We start from the raw sequence: 20,941 nt of genomic DNA, 5'->3' as shown, positions 1-20,941 counted from the left end.
ATCTAGTACTCCATGGCACGATAATGATTCGCGGACTTATTCTCATACAGACATGTGAGATTTGTAACAAAAACAACTGCATATCTGCATTCCGCTAACTTTTTAATGACCCTTGTCCCGCGAAAAGCTTTGAGATGCAACCTGGTCATTTCGCATTAATTTTCACTGCATTTAGCATTCATTATGCAGGCATTTCATTTTTCGGCATAGATTTGCCGAAAAATGAAACAAAAGTAATCCCTATTTCAAGACATGGAGTATATCGCCAAAAATATCGCAAGTGTTCCCGTTCTCAGGCAATGAATCTGTGTATGACAGAATATGTAAGATATTTCCATCTTAATGTGAACAGTTGCCTTCAAAGTGTAAGAATAAAAACTGGAAATTCGTTCGAAAGAAATCACGGCCTTCTGATATAGCAAAGTTCATATTCAGGCACAGATAAGCTTCTCCTGGTAATGATTAATAATGTGTTTAATGCGATTTTAGGTGAAATTACTAAACAAAACTTGCCGAAAATAATAAAAAAAAGATGGATTACATATCAATTAAGTAATCAATCTACTGTTGTCGAAATCATATTTCATCTTTAATTATTGGATTGAATTCATAATGGAGTAGTTTATTTGAAAAGGCAAACTGCATGAAAGCTGTCAGCGTCATGCAGGGAGAGGAAAAGGGAGGGATACCATCTAGAAAGAATTTCTAGAGGAAACTGATTCAATTCAAGAGGGGAAAAGAACATGAAAATACTTTAGCAATTAACTCATCTGCGCAGACTGGAACGCGGGTTCAGCGAGCAGTATTCAGCGCTGTTACCAAATCGGCCAGTGTCGAGCGAGATGCTTTCATGGAGGACTTTTAGAGCAAGCTGGCGCGTATTTATGTTGCATATATACAGGAGATAACGCCGGCAGAATGTGACACCAGGCACATTCAGCTGGTGTTAACCCACAGGCCAGGTACTTTCTGCCGGCACACACTGAATACCGGAAAATGTGTCGTCCTGAAAACAGTGTTTGCTTCCTCTCAGTAGATCCCAAATATCTTATTAACTACACTAACAGTGTAATAACCTCGTATGCTGTGTTTCTCTTCTATTCTAGTCTAACAGTGTAATTGTTAATAAAACACGTTGCCATTAAAACAAATTATTATTTAGGAGTACATATTATTTTTTAATAATTTTCTTTGTCACACACACACACACACACACACACACACACACACAAAAAAAAAAAGTACTAATGCAGTGTGGATTGAAAATGAGAGATCACTTGTGTTAGAAGCAGTTTCATGTTGCTTCTCACACAAGAGCGTAATTTTCATGCCTAATTCTCTTCGGAAACTGGAAACAATAACACACCTTTCATATGCTAAGAAGTTCCAGCATTCAAATAAAACTGACCATAAATTTAAACCAATGTTACCAAGATATCCCCCTCCTCTTCAACAAGTTACATTTTTTATTTATTAAAATGCATCCAACCCTAACCTACTTTGAACGTGTGTTTTAGATTCATCCAGAACTAACAGTATTTTATTTTCCTAGTTAAATCTGCCTGCATTCGGGTAAGCCGGATTTAACTTCTATTTAGGCACTCTTACCTAATCCTCCTCGCAAATGAAACCAAACAGCGACTGCACTAAACCCAATCCGTCTGTCATATTTCATAACCGCTAGAAATAAATACCACCGAAAGAGACAGCAAATCCGGCAAGTTCCAAATAAAAGTGGGACACAGCTTATACACGGAGGACAACGTGTCCGTCCGTTTATTTTTACTGTCTCTTTCATTATTTTTGCAAACTGGAATGCCATTCACAACATGTATGCCCTGACAAAAGTAATGCAGTGCCTCAGAAATCAGTCATATCATATAAACAGATTGTCACAGCAGCATTCATAAAAGAAGGCAAGCTCAAGAAGCCTGAGATTCGCTACGCCTGGGTCGGCGCCTGTAATCCGGAGTTTAATTCACTGGAGGCGATTGGAAGGGCACTCGAGGTCATGTGGTTTATGCTCACCCTCGATCCCCCTTTAGGCCTCGGCGAGCCGAAAATGCGAAGAATTTGATGATCTCGACGAGCCTCCAAATCAGGGTCCAGACGTAAAAGTTTTTATACCGCGAGTTTGATTTCTTTATTTTATTCTGCCGGTACGGCTCTATTGTAGGTAAAGGATTAAAAAAAAAAAAAAAAAAAAAAAAGCAAAACGATGCTCTATTGAGATATATCGTATATAACGTTAAAAACATATCTTATTAGCTACGTTATAGCTGCAAATTTTCAACAAAATGATTAGGTGGATAAGCTGTAAGTTAAAATGCCTTTTTAAAAGATGAAAATTTAAAAAAAAAAAAAAAATTCTTTTTTTGTAACGTAAGGTTCTATTTAAAATTTATGCGATAATTGATGAAATAAAAGTAGAATAATAATTTATCCTATAGTTTAATGGGAACAAAAAGATTAAATAAGTTCATTATAAAATTCATATACAATTTTACATCACGAATAATACAAGCGTGAAGTGCTTTTGATAAATGTATAGAGATAGAGGCTTTATACGTCGTCAATATAATGCGATTATTCGATTTCGTTATTTAGAATAATAAAAGCATAGGTTCTAAATAACGAAATCGAATAATCGCATTATATTGACGATTGTATTATTCGTGATGTAAAATTGTAGATGAATTTTGTGAAGACCTTGTTTAATCACTTCTTCTCATTACACCATGCGATTTTTTCTCTTTTTAATTCATTAATTATTTTATAAGCTTAAAATAAAAGCTTATTTAAAAAAAAAAACTTTTCATTTATTTATCACTTTTTAAAATTTCAATCACATTCCAGTTAACCAGGTCATGATTAAAAAAAATATCAGTTTATTTATTGCGAAACGATAGAAAATGTACTATCAAAAAGCAATCAGCGTAAAACAGAACTGTCTACAAAGAATGCATGGAAAAAAAGAGCATCGTTAGCACCAGTATCAGATGATGATGATGTCATAGTATTTAGGAGTTGTTCTCGTCAACAAAATGTAATTTAATCGCATATCATCTGGAATATATAAACACTGTGTAATAAAATCAAAAAGTTTTAGCCAAATATTTTTTCTTGAATTTGATGTCAATGACGTTTGTCACATTCTTTTGTAAATGTCCCTCGCCAGTGGCCGAATGGTTAAGACTGCTTCATATTTATAGTTCATCCCGAATTCGAACCCACGCAAACGGCTTGCTGCATGGCTGATTTTCCCCATACGTAGCTTGAAACCCTCTTAAGTCATCCACGAAAGCAGGTCCTCGTATGCTGTGCTATAGTTAAATAACCTAACCATCCAGTAAATATTATTCTATAATGACATTTATAATTTAGTTCTTTCATTTCTAGTGACGTTTATTAATTAGATTAATGATGGTTTTAGAAAGATTATACTCAGCCAAATGGATTTATTCTTCCCATTAAACTGCTTGAAAATAGGAAACTTGCTAATAGTATTTTTCTGTTAATTACAATACACGCTTTTCAATTGCACTCGAATTAACATTGGAGTGCAATTAATAATTCGAGTGCAATTTAATTCCCTTACCATTGCTCGCGGTAATACTTCAGTTAAACCAGAGATTACTCCATTTAAATTATTAAAAATTAAAAATAAACATTTAAATTATTAACAAATACGTTTGCCACTTTCAAATGGCTTAGTTTGTTTAATACAGTATAACGTTTTGTGATTTGAAATATAAATTAAAAATCTTATATCACCTGGATCTTATATCACTGGGAGGATACCTGTAATGGCAGCATACTGAAAATTGAATACTTGTAAGGCAGCGTTAAAATAAATTTAACATCTTATGTTTCGTGCAAAGATAGCACAAGTCCAGTGGATGATAAATGGTATGATATCGTAACATAACAATCCAGATATGTTTTTGAAAAATTCATTAGAACATTCCTGAAGTCAAAATTTTGTACAGAAAATATATCAGATGCCCATATACAAAGCCTATATAATACAATACTTTTACACACTCACGCAAAACGAAAAAAAAAAAAAAAAAATTTACATAATAATAGTTTTGCTTGGGCAGTAAGAAAAAGAAAATTGGCATGCTGCTGAAATTGGGTTCGAATCTCGGATAATGTATGCGCATTTAGTGTCTTTGCCGAAAAGCGATACTTAAGATCTGATTTAAAAGTCTTCTCGAGATGATAATAGCAGAGGAACAGTCGTGCTTTCAGTTTTTATCTCACCTTCATGAATATTCTCGATCAAAAAGGAATGGAGCTGGCCAAAGTCATTCCCTCACCACATGGGTCCAAGATCGTTGTCCACAGACGGAAGAATCCCCTGATAATTCATGAGTCAGTTCCAATGGAATTGACTCATGGACCATCGTAGCAAGCGCATGGAAATTAACTATTAACAAACGGAATTATAAGCTACTAATATATGCAGTTGAATGTCATTGCTACACGAGCATAAAAGTAAAGACATTTCCCATGCAATTCATTTAAAATAACCAATGACATATTGGAAAGGATCCCTTGAACCAACTATTCTGAAATTACTATTTTCTTTATTATTTGTTTGCCACAGTAGGAAAAGAATTAATACCTTAATTACTACTTCCAGTTCAGAATTCACTGCATGGTTGAATCAAACTAAAATGTAAACATTATTTTCAGGGACAAAAGGGCTTTTCGTCCCTGAAGGACTATTGTTTTCGTTTTGTGATTTTGCGTTGTATCACTATAAATGACCGTTTCACTTTTCAAACTGTTGCCACCAAATGTTAGAGTCTTGCATTATATTTGAAGAAATTAAATAACGAAAAATCTGCATAAATGTATGTCTGTTTCTCGCATTGTGATAAAACAATGGTACATAGAGCCATCGAATTTTGAATGGCGTAATCCTCCTACGAATATGGGCATGTGGAAAACCAAAATTGAAATTTGGAATTTGTTTTATGATCGATTTCATATTTTATAAAATTTTAACGAATTTTTGAGTAACAAGCTCAAGAATTTCAAAGCGAGCAATGGCAACACTCTACGGAGGGGGGGGGGGGAACCTTTTTATCTCTAGCGCGCGGAACTGTGTATCGGAAATTTTAAAGATATGCTCATTTTAAAACTATTTTGCGACATTGCTATTGAACTGAATTTTATGGTTTAAGACCAAAGAACATGATATTTAATAAATAAAGGTAACACACAAAACGTTAAAAAAAACGCCCCTTTGGACGTAATTTGAAATTTTTTCAGATTTTTTTTTTTTACTCTCTAATTTTGTTTTTTATTTTTGATAATTTTGGTTACTCCAGGAATCACTCATACTGATGAGCACTTCCAATAATTTTTGTTCATGACACACATGCATGCAAGCCACGTTCATAGCTTACTGTAAATTACATGAAATGTACTGACTCATCCAAACAAATGTGCGGGTTCATGAGAGACTTGTCTAACAGCATTTTTCTTAGTCAGTGATGCTGCCTGCGGTCTAGTTAACAAAAGTAAAGAGGTCCTCTTCCGTAAATTATTAAATACCCCAAACAAGTTACGTGAGTTTCTGCTGTTTGCAGGAGGAAAAAAAAATACAGAATAGGCTAAACGAATACTAACATGTCTCGGCGCATGCGTATGAATCTCCAGTATTCCTCACAAAAGGATTCAAAGTAAATGACATTAAGTTCGATGAAGTGGTACGATGCACGATTTTTTTTAAAGAAAAGAATAAGGTCGGTATTAATTTGACATAATGTTCGTGATCGACATAAGAAAGCCGAATACTTGCAGTTTATACAGGTACTGATTAAGACACTTTAGAGCCCTAGGATTTGAACTGGATTATTGGACTATGGTAAAGCACTGAAGTGTTATCTGCCAAACTGGGAGGATATCTCTATGGATAACACTTTTTAACTGAAACTGAAGGATCTCAAGCATTGAACCCGGCTCGAACTACCACTGCTTAGCTTTCTTTTATCCGTTCGGCCGCCAGCGGGTGCCATTGCTGTAGTGGCATCATTATAAGAGAGAAACAGAATTATTAACATTATGAAATGATTCTCGTATCTGAGACCAGTACTCAGTTTTCTTTTTTCTTATCGTACTATCAATACTCAGGTTTCTTTTATCCGTTCGGCCGCCAGTGGGTGCCATTGCTGTAGTGGCATCATTATAAGAGAGAAACAGGATTATTAGCATTACGAGGTGATTCTCGGATACACGAAGTGTTATATTACGAACTGATTCTCGGATATCTTCTTACAAAATGATTCTCGGGGCTTTGAATTTGGGAATCCCGATCCCTGTCGTTGGACAGTAGGCCTAAGCGGTTATCAGAACTTTATTTTATACCGTAAATTTTTTGCACTCTAAAAGTCATTTTAGGATATGTGGATTATTTCAAATATGACACAGAACTGATAATAACGGAGCGAATAAAATGGAGTAGCTACTCAAAGGAGCTATAAAATCGATTTCCGAGTACTTTTTTTGAGTAGCTGTTCCATTTCATCGGTGAGCTCCCCGTTCGTGTAACGAAACATGCGTTTGAAATAGCACGGGGAATGACGATTTACGCTAGCTGGTCGCTTTCATCTTCCGATCTCAACAGCACCGTGCATCACCTCAAGTGCCGTTTCTGCGCATACATTCCATTAAAAAAAATCTGCTGAATTGAGTCTCCTTTACCTGCCTTTATACTTTTTGCCGGATATTTTACAATCATCCTGTATAGCAACTACACTTTATGCAGATTATTTACTGCATTTATGCCATGGACGTTGGCCACAATATTAATGAAACAACGAAAACAACGTATTGTACACTATTTACTATATAATATATAATTTGCTTTTCGTTATAAAAGTTTGATAGTAGTAAGTAACATATACTATCAAACGTTTGGACTTTGTAACCAGAATTTTAAAAATATATTTGGAAAATTTCACAGAAAGCAGGAGAGGGAGAGAGTACACATTCTCCTTGCATGATGTAATGCGTTTAAGAGGCTTTAATCTCCTTCTAGTATCCCATTCCCACTGGCGGGGTCTCACGAGAATTTGTGAGCTAAAAGAAGCGAAAAACAAAAACATATAAATAATCGTAAGGACCGTGGGAACAAATTGACAAAGTTGTAATACAAATTCTCACAGTGTGATATCGTTTAAAGCGACTCAACCGGAGAAGAAATGTGTCCAATTCAGATAAAAAGCTTTCAAATTTCGTGGGTACGAAAGAAGTTCACAGAGAGAAAAGTTTTAACAAAAATGTTGAGCGCAACACAAATATAACCTTTTACTGCTCCTCCTTTCTTTTCAATTTCGTTGGATTTAAAGACTTTTCTTCTTAAATATTAATCTAAGTTTAAATTTAACACACATTAATAAAGGCAGAAAGACGAAATATTTCGAATTTGTGAAAAGCTATTAAAAATTTGGCTTTGCAATTTTCGAATTTTTTTTTTCAGAAAAATATACGTTTCGCCTTAAAACGATCAGCAAACGATTAGAAAATAAAAATGCAGGATCCTTGAATGGGTTCTACTTCTTAGACAATATCATTCAAAAGTTTTTCTCGGATAGCTATTTAAAATAACGCTTTCGCATTTTCCGGCAATAAAACCCATTTATTTGCCGAAGAATAGATGGGTTCGAATTACGATGATTTTCATTTTTCAGAAATGTATTAGCTCAGCCGGTCGAAATATGTAACGGACATATTTTGTGAATCCTCTCGGGGTGACCACCTCTTTCAGAAACATACCTCTGAAAGTCATTGCATTTTAGAAAGCATATATAAGTATTGGTATTAAACATCATCTCTCTAATACCACTACCTCAATAGAAGAACAAAATATCTGGAACAATGCATGGTCGTCTTAGAAAGCATTCAGTACTTAGAGAGAATTATACACGGTATATATAACATTCCTTACCTAGCCATAATTTCTGCAGCCGTTGACCTCCCTGTATACTTCCAGTTACAAAAATTTTTCAAATGCCGTAAATATTCCCGTTTTGGCATTAAAAAAAAAAAAAATATCCGAACGCTTTCAGATTTTACATTAAGCCGAAAGAGATGTTTTTTTTTTTTTTTTTTTTTTTTTTTTTTTTTCATTTACACACACGTACACGTTTCGACAGCCGTTTCGAGAGCATGCGGCCTAATGCTCCTTTGGGCGAAAAATATTTAAAAACAACATATCTTTACATTTTTTCCGATAGGCAGTTTCGCGCACTGGAGATAAAATATTTTATTCCGACAGTGTTGCCAGTGCTAGCTTTGAAATCGTTGAGATTGTTAATCAATCAGTAATTTTTTTATTAATCAATCTGTCATTTTTTGTCGTACGGGACACAAACTTCTACATTTCGATTTCTCATAATAGGCGCGTATGGGATTTTATGTCAACTAACCAGCTGTTTATAATTTCAGCCTTTACTATAACTTCTCCTTTCCATCAGCAGCCAGTGTTTAGAATTAGTATAATAATTTATGTCTTTGGATTTTAATACACAGAGTGTGTCTGACATCAGGTGCACGCTATTTGTTAGTTACCTGTCAGCTCTGATAGTTTTAATTGTTCGGCTTTGCGTTTTCCTCGATAGCGATAATTTAATTCTGACGTTCCGGTAGAGTTAGTCAGCCAACTTGCAGTACTATTTACAGTGGTGGCCAAAATTGTGGACACTTTTGGAAATTTTTATGTTTTTGAACTTTGTATGCTTATAGAAAACGTTACGTTTCACAAAATGCAAACTTGTATATATCATTTTAAAGAGAATTTATTACTGAATTCAAAACAAAACACAAAATTTAATTATTTGCAATACAAAAAAAATTAAACGATAATAGTTATCGATATATATTAGATAGTGATGATTGCAGTGAGTTATCAGTACTTAGTAGGGTACCCTTTATTTTGGATTACAGCTTCACATCGACGTTTCATTGAGCTGAGAAGAGTTTTATTTGATGGGCGCCTCATTCGGACAAGAGTTTTCAAACGGTGCCACAAATTTTCGATAGGATTGAGGTCAGGACTGTTGCCTGGCCATGACAACAATTTAATGCTCTTTGTACGAAATCACTCTTTCGATATTTTGGCCGTGTGGCAAGGAGCAGAATCCTGCTGAAAAATTTATTACTGAAGCATTGTTGGGAAAGCGATCTCTGATGTAAGGTAGAAGTTTTGGTTCTAGAATAGTGTCAATGTATTTTCTGGCATTCAGTGTCCCATCAATGACATGAAGGCGACCAATACCATCTGCTGACATGCATGACCAAATCATTAACACTAACTGGGTTCTTCACAGTTGCTTGAATGCAGTCGGGATGTAGCTTTTCTCCTGCTCTACGTCTTACATATTCTTTCGCCCATCACTACCGAATAACGATATCTTAGTTTCATCACTCCATATAACTTGTGACCACTGATCATCTGTCCAATTGATGTGTTCCTTTGCCCACTGTAGTCTTTTTTTCGTTGCTGAAAATTAAGATAAGGCTTTTTTCGTGGAATTCTATCTCTCGGTACAACATCTGTTAATCTTCTCCTGATTGTTCTTGAACTGACAGAAACACCAGCATCATTCAGATCACTTCTGATGGCCGCTGATGACATTTTTCTATCTTGGAGACATAGTGTTTTTCTATCTTGGAGACATGGTGTTTTTATTCTTCTGTCATCAATAGATGTGGTGCACCTTTTTCGGCCTTTTCCTTCTTTGTATTTTATTGAATTTGTCTTTATTGAACAAAACTTTCGGACTCCAGATGTAGTCACTGAACCACCCACCTGCCTTGCAATTTCAGCATAGGAAAGACCACTTTCTCGTAACACAATAATATTACATCTCTTTCTAGGTGTCCAATCTACTCTTTTATTTGATGTCATTGCTTCTTGACTAAATATTAAAAATTTTTACAAAAATTCCTACTTGTAATTGCAGTGTATAAGAAACAGGTCCTCCTTTTACAGAACAAAGCAAAATAATGAATTGTTTCAAGTGTAAACATGATCTCAGCTTCTACTGGCAGTTACTAACATTTGATTGGTTCTCAGAACAAGAACAGTGATTGGCCAGGAAAGCTAGACATTACAAACCACTTCATAACTGTATTTTTTATTTATATTAAAGTATAACTTTTTTGTATTGCAAATAATTGAATTTTGTGTTTTGTATTGAATTCAGCAATAAATTCTCTTTAAAATGATATATACAAGTTTGCATTTTGCGAAATGTAACATTTTCTATAAGCATACAAAGTTCAAAAACATAAAAATTTCCAAAAGTGTCCACAATTTTGGCCACCACTGTATTTACGTACTTCACTATTGTTAAACATTTGATTTAAATTGGACTGATAGATTTATTTGTATCACCAGAAGTTGCAGTTACAGAAGCAAAGCATAAGAACCGGAGGTACAGGTACCAAGTTAGATTCCGTAAGTTTAAAAAAAAATGGATTTTTTAAAACTTAAAATTACCAAAACATGAATATATGCATGGCATGAAACATCTTTGTAACTGGAAAGTACACGCCTCAGACCAACGGTTGCGAAATAAACGACGGGCAAGCAATTTTGTGAACAAAGTTTGTAATTTTCTCACTTGATTTTTCAATAAGGATTTCAGAAATGTTTGGAAATTATATATCGAGATATATTTTTGACATAGCGTTGTTTGTTAAATGAATGAATTCAAATTCAGATATGCTTATCACAGAAAATCTATAAATAAAGTAACCTATAAGAACTTGGGAAAAATTACCTTATAAGAGGGATAATCTAATATGCGGGAAAAGACATAAACAAGGGTACAACTGTTGTACAACAACAGTACAGATAAAAAAAGATTTTCAGGGAAAAAACACTGGCTACGAATTAGTAATTTTAAATATTCAACATATGATTTAATATAACTAGTGTAATTAAAATTTTAAATGGTGATATCCATTTAAAAATTATTTAGATGTTTTTATTCACGTACACTATGGCACAGAAATTTGGATTAAAGGGAAAATTATTTGAAGAAATCAGCAAAATACGAATGTTTTCCTTTTGATTTTAAAATCTGTCTCTAAACTACTAAGATTTTTGAAATGTTCTTCATTAACACCAATTGCTATCATTAGAAATCTTAAACGTCTAAAATATCTAATGCTTTATACCGTCGCTTTTTTTGTTAGCAGGATCATCTCTCTCAACATCGAACGCCTCATGAACATCCATTGCTTAACAGACTGTTTCAAGAATAGCACAGTCAGAATTATACGCTTGGCAGATCTAAACGTCGTTATCTGCCCTAACACTTTCTAAATCATCCGGAACATCATAACCAAGCTTTTGAAGATGTTGAGACAAATGGAGAATGTGAACTATTGCTGTCTAACGTCTCTTTTAAAGATTTACCTCTGCATTAATAAAAACCATGCACGTATAACAATTCGAAAATGCATGTGGATATTAGAGATTGTACCTTTTACTGCTATAGAATATTAGATCTAAAATAAAAACCTTGGATTCTTTGTCATTAAAAATTGCTACAATATATCCTTAAGAACCAGTTTTCATTAGCTGATTTTCATATCTTGAATAGTTGCTCTCCAGATTTTAAAATTCTAGCGCTATTTGGCAGCAGAAATATTACGATCAACTGGGTTTGAATTTGGTACAAAATAATGGGATGTACTGTTACTCACAATAAACAGCACAACTCCTTTAACGCTTAAAAAATGTTTATACAAAAACTTCTGAATGTTCTCTTGCAGATCTGTACTGTCATCAGGGCCATTCAAATTCGTTACTAATGAAACTGTTAGCCTTTCTTTACTCTTATTTCTATCCACACACTACTTATCTAGATGGTATATTGGTTAGAGGAGCCAACTGCGACACCAAATGGTCCGGGTTCGAATTCCGGAGAAGGCATGGATGTAAATAGTCTCGCCTCTCATAGGAGTAACATTAAGTTCGCTTGTTAGGTGGCTACATAATAAAATGACCACCATTTCTAGCCTTAAAAGGGGCGAAAGCCGGAAAATGGCAAGTGTCCGCTATTAAAAAATATCTTATCTTTAAATAAACGTGTCCTCTACCGTTAGCAGAATGGTATAAAATATAGCACATAGTCAATTTTGATTGTTTCACATGGATTGAATTGCTTGAAAATACGTTCTAAATTTTTATTCCTGCTGATACAATGCCGACATTTCAACACTGCAGTCTTCAGGTTTTCCTAAATGAGAAATCTGTAAAACTTAACTTTTTGCAAATCTATTTTTCGGTTTCTAGCACCTATAAACAAAGATTCTTCAAATGAAACTGTATTCAAGCCTCTGCAGAAAGGGTTTGAACAAGTTCTTTTTCTAATGATCTTCCAAAATTTCGATTTGAAATATTTTTCTCGAAAGCAGCACATAACGAAAAATGGAGATGAAATTCACATTTATTCCATATAGGTGGCGTGATAAAACTTCAAGTAAGTTGAAAAGAATGTTTCGAACAAGGATTGCAAAACCATGCCTTGTATTTTATTACTTTTGGTACTAACTAAAAAGAAGAAGTTACCAAAACAGCGTTAATTTATCAATAGCATGATATGGATTTTGCTAATGAGGAAATTTCCTGGAAGGACTAAATCTGTTAATGAAAGTTATTGGGCTTGTACACTGGCAGTGATCATATAAATGATACTGGTATCATAAATTTAAATTTGGCAGCAATTTAGATGCAATTAACTTGAAAGCTGTAATTTGAGCTGAACTTTCAAACTGTGTGATTTTAAATGAGTTAAGCCTGGTAAATAGCCTGGTAAATTTATAAGTCAAGGGAAAAAAAAAAAAAAAAAAAAAAAACACGATTCAAATCATTTTGACACCAGATCTCCACCAGTGGCCAAATGTTTAAGACCACCTGAATACTAGTAGTTCAACCCAAGTTCGAATGTAAGCAAGCAGGGTGGCCACATGCTTGATTTTCGTGTTTTTTTTTTTTTTTTTTTCTATGCGTAACGCGAGTACGAACAGAAAGTCTTTCATTAGAGCACTTCTCCCCCTTAGGCTCATAGCCCTTATGTGCTATACCACATTCAAATAACTCTTTGGGTGCTTTCTTCTATAAAAATCAGTAAAATCATTATAATAGCCTACATCCATGCTACTTATATTTAATAAATTTCAGTACAAGGGGTAAGTACCATAATTCTGTTAAGATTATATTTCTGCGAATATATGCGATGTAAACTACAGGAAAGAAAATGGCTATGAAAACTACGTGACAGTTTTTGTCAAGTACAGTATTATTTTCTGAATCCAAAGAACGCGGAAGACGTTGTTATAACAATAATAAAAAAGCGAAAGGATGCCATTATTTTCCTAAATTCCTTTCTCGACAATCCGTAAATTCTTATAAATGCAGTATTTATATAAACTCAATCTTCCTTAGCCCTAAACAGATGGCACTTTTCAACGCATTTATATCCGTGGTCCATTCACGTCGCTTCTTCTCTTGGTTACTGAGTGCTTCCATTTATTCACTGTAGGTGGCGTGGCTAATAGATTTCAATTCAAGAATCAAAACGATTTTCCTGGAATTCCGACATGGTTATGAATAGCACCATTCGTTCTGGGCCGACCGTTTTCATACTTTGTTATTCACAGTCAGTCAAACGTTACCCAGTAATTCAGTTCAGCTATTTGGCAAGTGTTAACTGGTAAATGCACTTTCACTTTCTCATTTCCAGTGCCCGATTAAAGAAGTCATGGCTGAACAATGAGGTAGTTGCGGACTCGGTTAACATCAGCATAAATCGCTCAATCGACGATATTATCATAACGTCGCGCAGCTGTGGCTCCAATTCGCCTTATATTTATCTGAAAATTCTTTGAGGAAAATAAAGAAAGAAGCCGATGATCTGTTTCCTGTGGCTAAAATGTTTCTCTTTCGCTTATTTTTAATGGATCCGAATGTAAAAGAGAAATCTGACACAAAAAAATCTAAATGAATCCTTTACAATTTACAAAAGAAAAAAATCATAAAATTTCACCTAAATTTTAAACAATTAAAATACCGTATAAAATAAAGTATGTGATATTGAGTAAGTGTTATAAATAATATTCTTTCGAAATAAAGTATACTACGCTTAAAACAAATGAAATGAAATAGAAGTTGTATTTTTACTCGAATTTAGCATGACTGCAAAAAGCAAGAATTCGGGAACCGATTAAATTTTCAAGAATGAGAACGAAAATGGCTATAAAGCAGCATATAATATGCTTTGCTGCTTTTCACATTAGATATATCTATAGTTTTTCCATTTTCTCGGGTTATATTAGATTACACTACTATAATACGTCTTTTTAATATTCTCAACGACAACATGGGAATTTTGTAAAATGTTACTAGTCATCCAACAAAAAAAAAAAAAAAAAAAAAAAAAAAAAAAAAAAAAAAAAAAATCAGATTTTTAAATTACATCTAAGGGGACGCTTTTTTAACATTTTGTGTGTTACATTTATTTATTAAATACCACGTTCTTTGCACTTAAACAATAAAATTCAGTTCAACAGCAATATCGCAAAATAGTTTTAAAATGAGCATATCTTTAGAATTTCCGATACAGAGACTCACGCACTGGAGATTAAAATGTTTTTTCTGTACAACGTTGGCATTGCTCGTTTTGAAATCCTTGAGTTTGTTAATCAAAAATTCGTTAAAGTTTTACAAAATATGAAATCGATCATAAAACAAATTCCAAATTTCAAATTTGGTCTTCCACATGCCCATATTCGTAGGAGGATTACGTCATTCAAAATTGGATGGCTCTAGGTACCGTTGTTTTATCACAATGCGAGAAACAGATATACATTTATGCAGATTTTTCATTATTTAATTTCTTCAAACATAATGCAGGACTCTAACATTTGGTGGCAACAGTTTGAAAAGTGAAACGGACATTCATAGTGATTCAACGCAAAATCGCAAAAGATCGTCAGTCCTTCAGGGACAAAGCCTCTTAGAACTAAAAAACTTTAATTAATTCTTCCTGACAAATTTTCAGTTCTGTAATGTAAGCCTTTTGGTACAGGCACATTTAATGTGCCGACTTGTTGTGTAGCCGCAATATTTTGCTGAAAATAAAACTGAAGATTTCATTTGCCTTTGCCTCCAATTTCCTAGTCATTATGGATCAACGCTTCTACGCCATCAAAATTCCTGCTCCTGAATATATTACATATATATTTCTTTTTTTAATTTTATTCAAATAGTGATATTCATTTTTAGAATTTTGATATATTTATATGTATATTCTTTTACTTTTAAAAAACGAATTGCAGAAGCAAAGGGGCAGTTTAAAATTGAGCTTCTTCAGTTATATTTTAAAGTTATTCAACATTAAAGATTTAGTTTCACGATTTGGCAGTAACAACTATTATTTTTTTATGTATCCGCATACTTTTTTATTTTTGAAATATTTTCATAATATATTAGTTTGGAACCGAATTTTAGTGGAAAACTCCTCTCTGATATATTAGTTGAAATTTTCAGATTGCAATTCCTTTTTAAAGAGATTTAATTTGAAGTATAAATTCCCGTCTAACACGTGGTAACTTAGTTTATATTCGTAAAAAGAAACATTAACGTACACGAAAGTTATCTGTCTAAGGGAGGGCTGGTTTCATAAATGATTTTTTAAGAGAAGCTGGTTCGTATAATGTTACACACGGCGAAAACGATGAAAACTACATATAACATACTTCAGCATCACCAAGAATTTATTTACGTTTTTATGACATAATCTTATTTATTAAAATTATTCAATAGTTTTACAACTTCAGAAATTAGCCCATACAGGCGTAAATCGGTTTACGTCGATTGAATTTACTCTTATTTCATTTGCATACTTTTCTTGAATCATGATTTGAAAGAGATGAAATATAACTGTGCTTAATTTGCAATGGTATAACTATGCTTAATTAGATATCTTGACTTTGTACTAAACTGTAATACTGAACAAATAAATTAGTACCAAAAGTTTAAGCAGAAAAATATGCTTGGTTAAATATGTGAAATTAAGAATACATTTTCATTGACAAAATCCTAAACTGATTCACTGACTAATATGCTAATATCGATATATGCTAACTTCTATGATATGCTAACTAATACCGAAATACGCTAATTTCTGGTATTGGTTCGACACATTAACACTAAACAATAGGATTAAATGTGGATTTTCATACCTATGCTTATCAAAGAAGCAGTATTGTAATAATATTCCTAAATACTACTATAAATATACGCCGTATTATTTTTTAATATTTCTGTTTTTATGATAGGTAAAATTTGTAATGCATCAAAATATAAATATTGCCACATGAATAAAATTAAGATTCGAATACTTTAATGCGAAATTTGAAACATCTTTTAGTTTTAAAGAAGACAGCATAAAAAATTCTCTTTAAAGTTCGATGCCTTTTAAGTTGTGGAAGAGAAAGACATTTAGAATCATGGCGAAGAAAACTGCAACCATTCAGACAGCTTTAATGAAGTTGATTATGAGCCCGAAGAGAAGGCGGGAAGGAGAGTCAAGCGAAAAGCAAGGGCTAATATTCCACAATAACCCTGAAAACAAAGATTGCTATCAAAGCGGGTCCCCTCACGAATTTCACAGTAGGATGCGGATCGTCGTTTAGGGTTGCCGCATTGAAAAGGAAACTGTCTGTCGCCAACGGCTACCTTTAAAGCTGAAGAAGAAACGAAAAAAAAAAAAAAAAAAAATTAAAAAAAATGTCTGCTACCCAACGGATGCCTTTGATATTGATTTTTTATCAATAATTAAGCATAAATAATTTACATCCGTAAAAAATCAGAATTCAGTACAATCGACAATAAAAAGACGGATGGAAAACGGACACAGTGATTTTGATTTTACCCTATTATGTAATCAAACTTCATCAACATAAACAAATAAAATATATATGGTTTATTGATAACCATAAACAAATAAAATATACATGGTTTATTGATTACTAGCAGATTTGCTGCTAGCCTTCGTCTGGCTTTTAAATGTACCGGAAAAATGGCTGAAGGGAACACCAAAAGTTAAATTTAAAAACTGCGTAGAATTTTACTCCGCAGAACAACTTCATAAAAAAAAAAGTTATTACATATAACAAAATTACAATGAAATAAGCAATATCCCTTAATACAAATATTAATTATTCTAATAAATAAATTAACCAACTTCCCTTTGCAAAATTTTAAGAACTCAAATGGTTTAAAGGAGGTTAAGAACTTTGTTTCCTAAAAAAATCACTGAAAACTTTTCAATAACTTAAAAACGGTGAAATGAGCAATAAATAACATAAAAGAATACAAAAAACAAAAAATTCTGTAAAGCAAAGTATAATTAGTGATATTTTATCTTATATTTTCAAGAGAAAAAAATTACAATGAAATAAGCTATATCCCTTAATACAAATATTAATTATCCTAATTAAAAAATTAACCAAATTTCCGTTGAAGAAAAAAAATTATGCAAAACTTTTCAATATCTTAGAAACAGTGAAATAAGCAAAAAATAACATGAAAGCAACTCAAAAATTTTACTCTGCAGAACAATTTTATAAAAAAAAATAAAATAAAAATGTATTATATATATATATAAATGACAATGAAATATGCCACTCTCAAAAACCTGACATAAGAAATACGATGAAAAATTGTTGCCAAACACATATTTCTAAAAGAATGAAACTATTCAAAATGATGCCATTTCATCAAAAATCTATCAGCAACAATAAGAAAGGAAAAATTGTTGCCAAAATCACATTTTTTAAGAAGTGAGATGTGAGAATTGTACTCGAAAGCTTCATTAGAAATTTTTTTAAAAAATACAAAATATTATCATTTTTCCAAAATTCTTTTTGTAAAAGCAGTTGCAAGGATGAAAGTTTAACGTGTCCAAAAATCAAAGAAAAATAAACTGTACATTTTTAAAAATAAACTTTTTTAGAAAAAAATCCCGTTGAAAAGGTGTTAAGCTCCCTTTGTTAAATAAATTCGTATTTAATCGATTTATTGAGACACGAAATTTATTTTAAGTTCGTAAAATAGCTAAGTGCGTACATTTCATGACGATGTGAAAATGGAGTGTGTAGAGTAAAATCTCGCTTTCCTATAGCCCATTATGTGTCAAAATGACGCGATTTTGTCATGGATTTTCTTTTTTTCATAAATTATTAAATCAATAACAAAAGTTTTATTTTAAATTATCAATCATTATTTGAAAAATTTATGAAAATTTCATTATGATGATTCAGATAATCATCAAACAATGGTAAGAATTGAAGTAATATGTTAATTGGTCACCGCAATTTAAATGCCTTCTTTAAAACACTCTATACTCTGGCCATAAAAACAATATTTGCGGAAATGCGTTTTCACTCATTTGTCATTAATTTCTTTATTTACATTATTTTGCTCTCCAAAAAGAGCGATAAACGATCGCCAATGGTACTTTTAATAACTTGAACGCATAATTAGGAAGGTGTCTTCTAGCGGACTTTTTAAAAACAGTAACTAATTGAGGGTTTCTAAAATGAGCGTCCCTTTCACACGCATATGAGTTACTTCGCAGTTGCTTTTGGAACAATTGTCCTGTCTTTGTTTTTCAGTGTCAAAACAATTAACACAATTTCTTCTCATATTTTTTTAACATCACGAAAACGTTCCCAGCTGTTTTTTACGAAATGCATTGTTCTGTCTTAGTTAAATATATTACATACGCGAAGATGCGTTTCATAATATGCATGCATACAGAAACTGATCCTGATAACGGCAACGATTAAAAAGGAAGATAATAATTTCAAATTCCATAAGAGTATTAATTCCAGTGTTTCAATCTGGAAATGTTCTTAATATAATAAAAAAAGTAGCAAGGTTATTATAAAAATATCATAACATCATCAATCATCAATATTGTTTTATACAGCAGTCAAAACTACAAAAGCATCATAAAATCATTAATCATTAAGAATGGTGACCTGTTAAAATATTTACACTGTTATTATTGCTTAGTTTCAGACTTTAAATATGGAAATATCAACAATCATGAAAGATGGATGTTCAACTAATAATTTATTAGTCACTAACAATGGGCGTCAGTGGTGCTAGTACGACTTTGTGATCATTATCGTTCAGTATTTCATTATCGTTCAGTATTACACTGCGCGATATCATGCATATAAGATTTCTAAATGTATGATAAAAAAGAAGAGTAAATAAAAATTATGATGTATGAATTTGCATGCGTTACATCATGTTTTTAATGTCTTCCATTGATGCTGAGATTTATTATATAATTTTTAATCTATTCTATATAAAATTTTTCTTTTGTAGCACGAATATAATTTAAAAAATATTATTTTATTTCTTTATCACTCATTCACAGTTCATTTATTGTTTTCTTCATTATTATACAATAAACTACCGTTTTAGATTCACTTTTATAACATACACGCACGTATCCTCCCCTTAGTAACAGTGCACATAATAAAGCTTAACTGCAATAAGAAAAAAAAAAAAAAAAAAAAAAACTTTTTTTTAATAAAACGCGAAGTGATTGAAAGCGAATTCATCGCATCCGCTACAGTACATAGAAAACTATTTTTAGATTCTTTCAAAACACTGCAGATCAAAATTTCGTTCTTTTCGTGTTAAAAAATTCAAATGAATTTTTCTGTTTTTGAAATATATATATATATCTTAATTTTTAATCTTCTATAAATATAAACAAATATTACTTAATGAAAAAATACAAATAAATGATGAAAAACTTAGAAATATAGCACAAGACACACTATATTATATTTTAAAACTTTGGCAACAAATAATAACAAAAATAAAATAAAGGGGGATGAAGAAAAAAGAACAGTATCGGAAAATAAAATTTTTATTTTACTTGAAACTGTAATGATGCACTAGATTTCAAATGATGTTTTTAGAGATAAATAAATGCCATTAGGTTAAATTCTTCTCATATGAAGCATTGCAAATTAATTTCAGTATTTTCGTATAACAATAAACATTTTTCACTCAAACTTTTAACCAACTGCAATAAGATTTAACCAAAGACCAAATTAACATACAATGACTTTTTTATAAGCAAAATAAATAACTTCAGTTTTTCTTCAATTTGGGAAGCTGAAATAATACTATTAACAGTTTTTTAGTAGAATTTAATAGAAAGAAAATATTAATAGTAATAAATAATAATAATAATATAAGACACAAGCAAAAATTTCTGATTTAAAAAATTATTCATGACTTACTTTTGATAAGCGCAGAGGTTGTCCTGTGCCCCTCCCACCCTGAATCCGGAACCCCCACGGGGAGCCCCCAACCAGGGTCACAAAAACCGACGGCATCTCAAGAAATCCTGATTAAAATTTTTAATGTGGCAACAATAAAATTGCAACAACGGTTTAAAAAAAATGTCAGTCGAAAGCTTTGAGAAATTTCGTGGAGAAAAGCTACAGATATTTTCACGTTGCCGGTTCTCTCAGAACTGAAGTTAGTAAACAAACCGAGAGTGATTTAAAGGAGGAAGGGATAGGAAGCGAAAAAATCCTTTTTTAGTAGCCCACTTTCGAGAGAAACTCGCCAAACCTGCTATAGTGCACGAGGAACACGCCCAAACACTGTGTTAGTCGCGGTTTTCTCGCACAACAAGGTCGGTTGTTCACGTGACCTCAAACCGTGGGCGGGATTTAAAGAGTTGAAAATGACGTAATTCTAACTTTTAACTTGAACCGCCATCTATTGTACGCAACTGTAGCAATTATATCCTCTTTATTCGTGCGCTGGTGCAGGAAACTTCAGACATTTCCATAAAGTTTTAACAAG

At 32.5% G+C, this 20,941-nt stretch overlaps 1 protein-coding gene across 1 annotated transcript in view; it reads right to left on the bottom strand.

Annotated features, from left to right (window-relative positions):
• The window catches only part of LOC118203215 (uncharacterized), a 216,513-nt gene extending 195,775 nt beyond the window's left edge, over positions 1-20,738 (bottom strand). The window contains exon 1 of the mRNA XM_085824172.1: positions 20,368-20,738. Coding sequence (XP_085680298.1) covers positions 20,368-20,463 — 96 coding nt within the window. The 5' untranslated portion in view covers positions 20,464-20,738. The remainder of the gene's footprint in view (positions 1-20,367) is intronic.
• Between the last annotated feature and the right edge of the window lie 203 nt (positions 20,739-20,941).

The sequence above is a fragment of the Stegodyphus dumicola genome, chromosome 9 (genome assembly GCF_044657685.1).
Source record: "Stegodyphus dumicola isolate Sdum_Otavi_A_Nest chromosome 9, ASM4465768v1".
NCBI classification, from domain to species: Eukaryota; Metazoa; Arthropoda; class Arachnida; order Araneae; family Eresidae; genus Stegodyphus; species Stegodyphus dumicola.
This window is presented reverse-complemented; position numbering and strand designations above follow the sequence as displayed.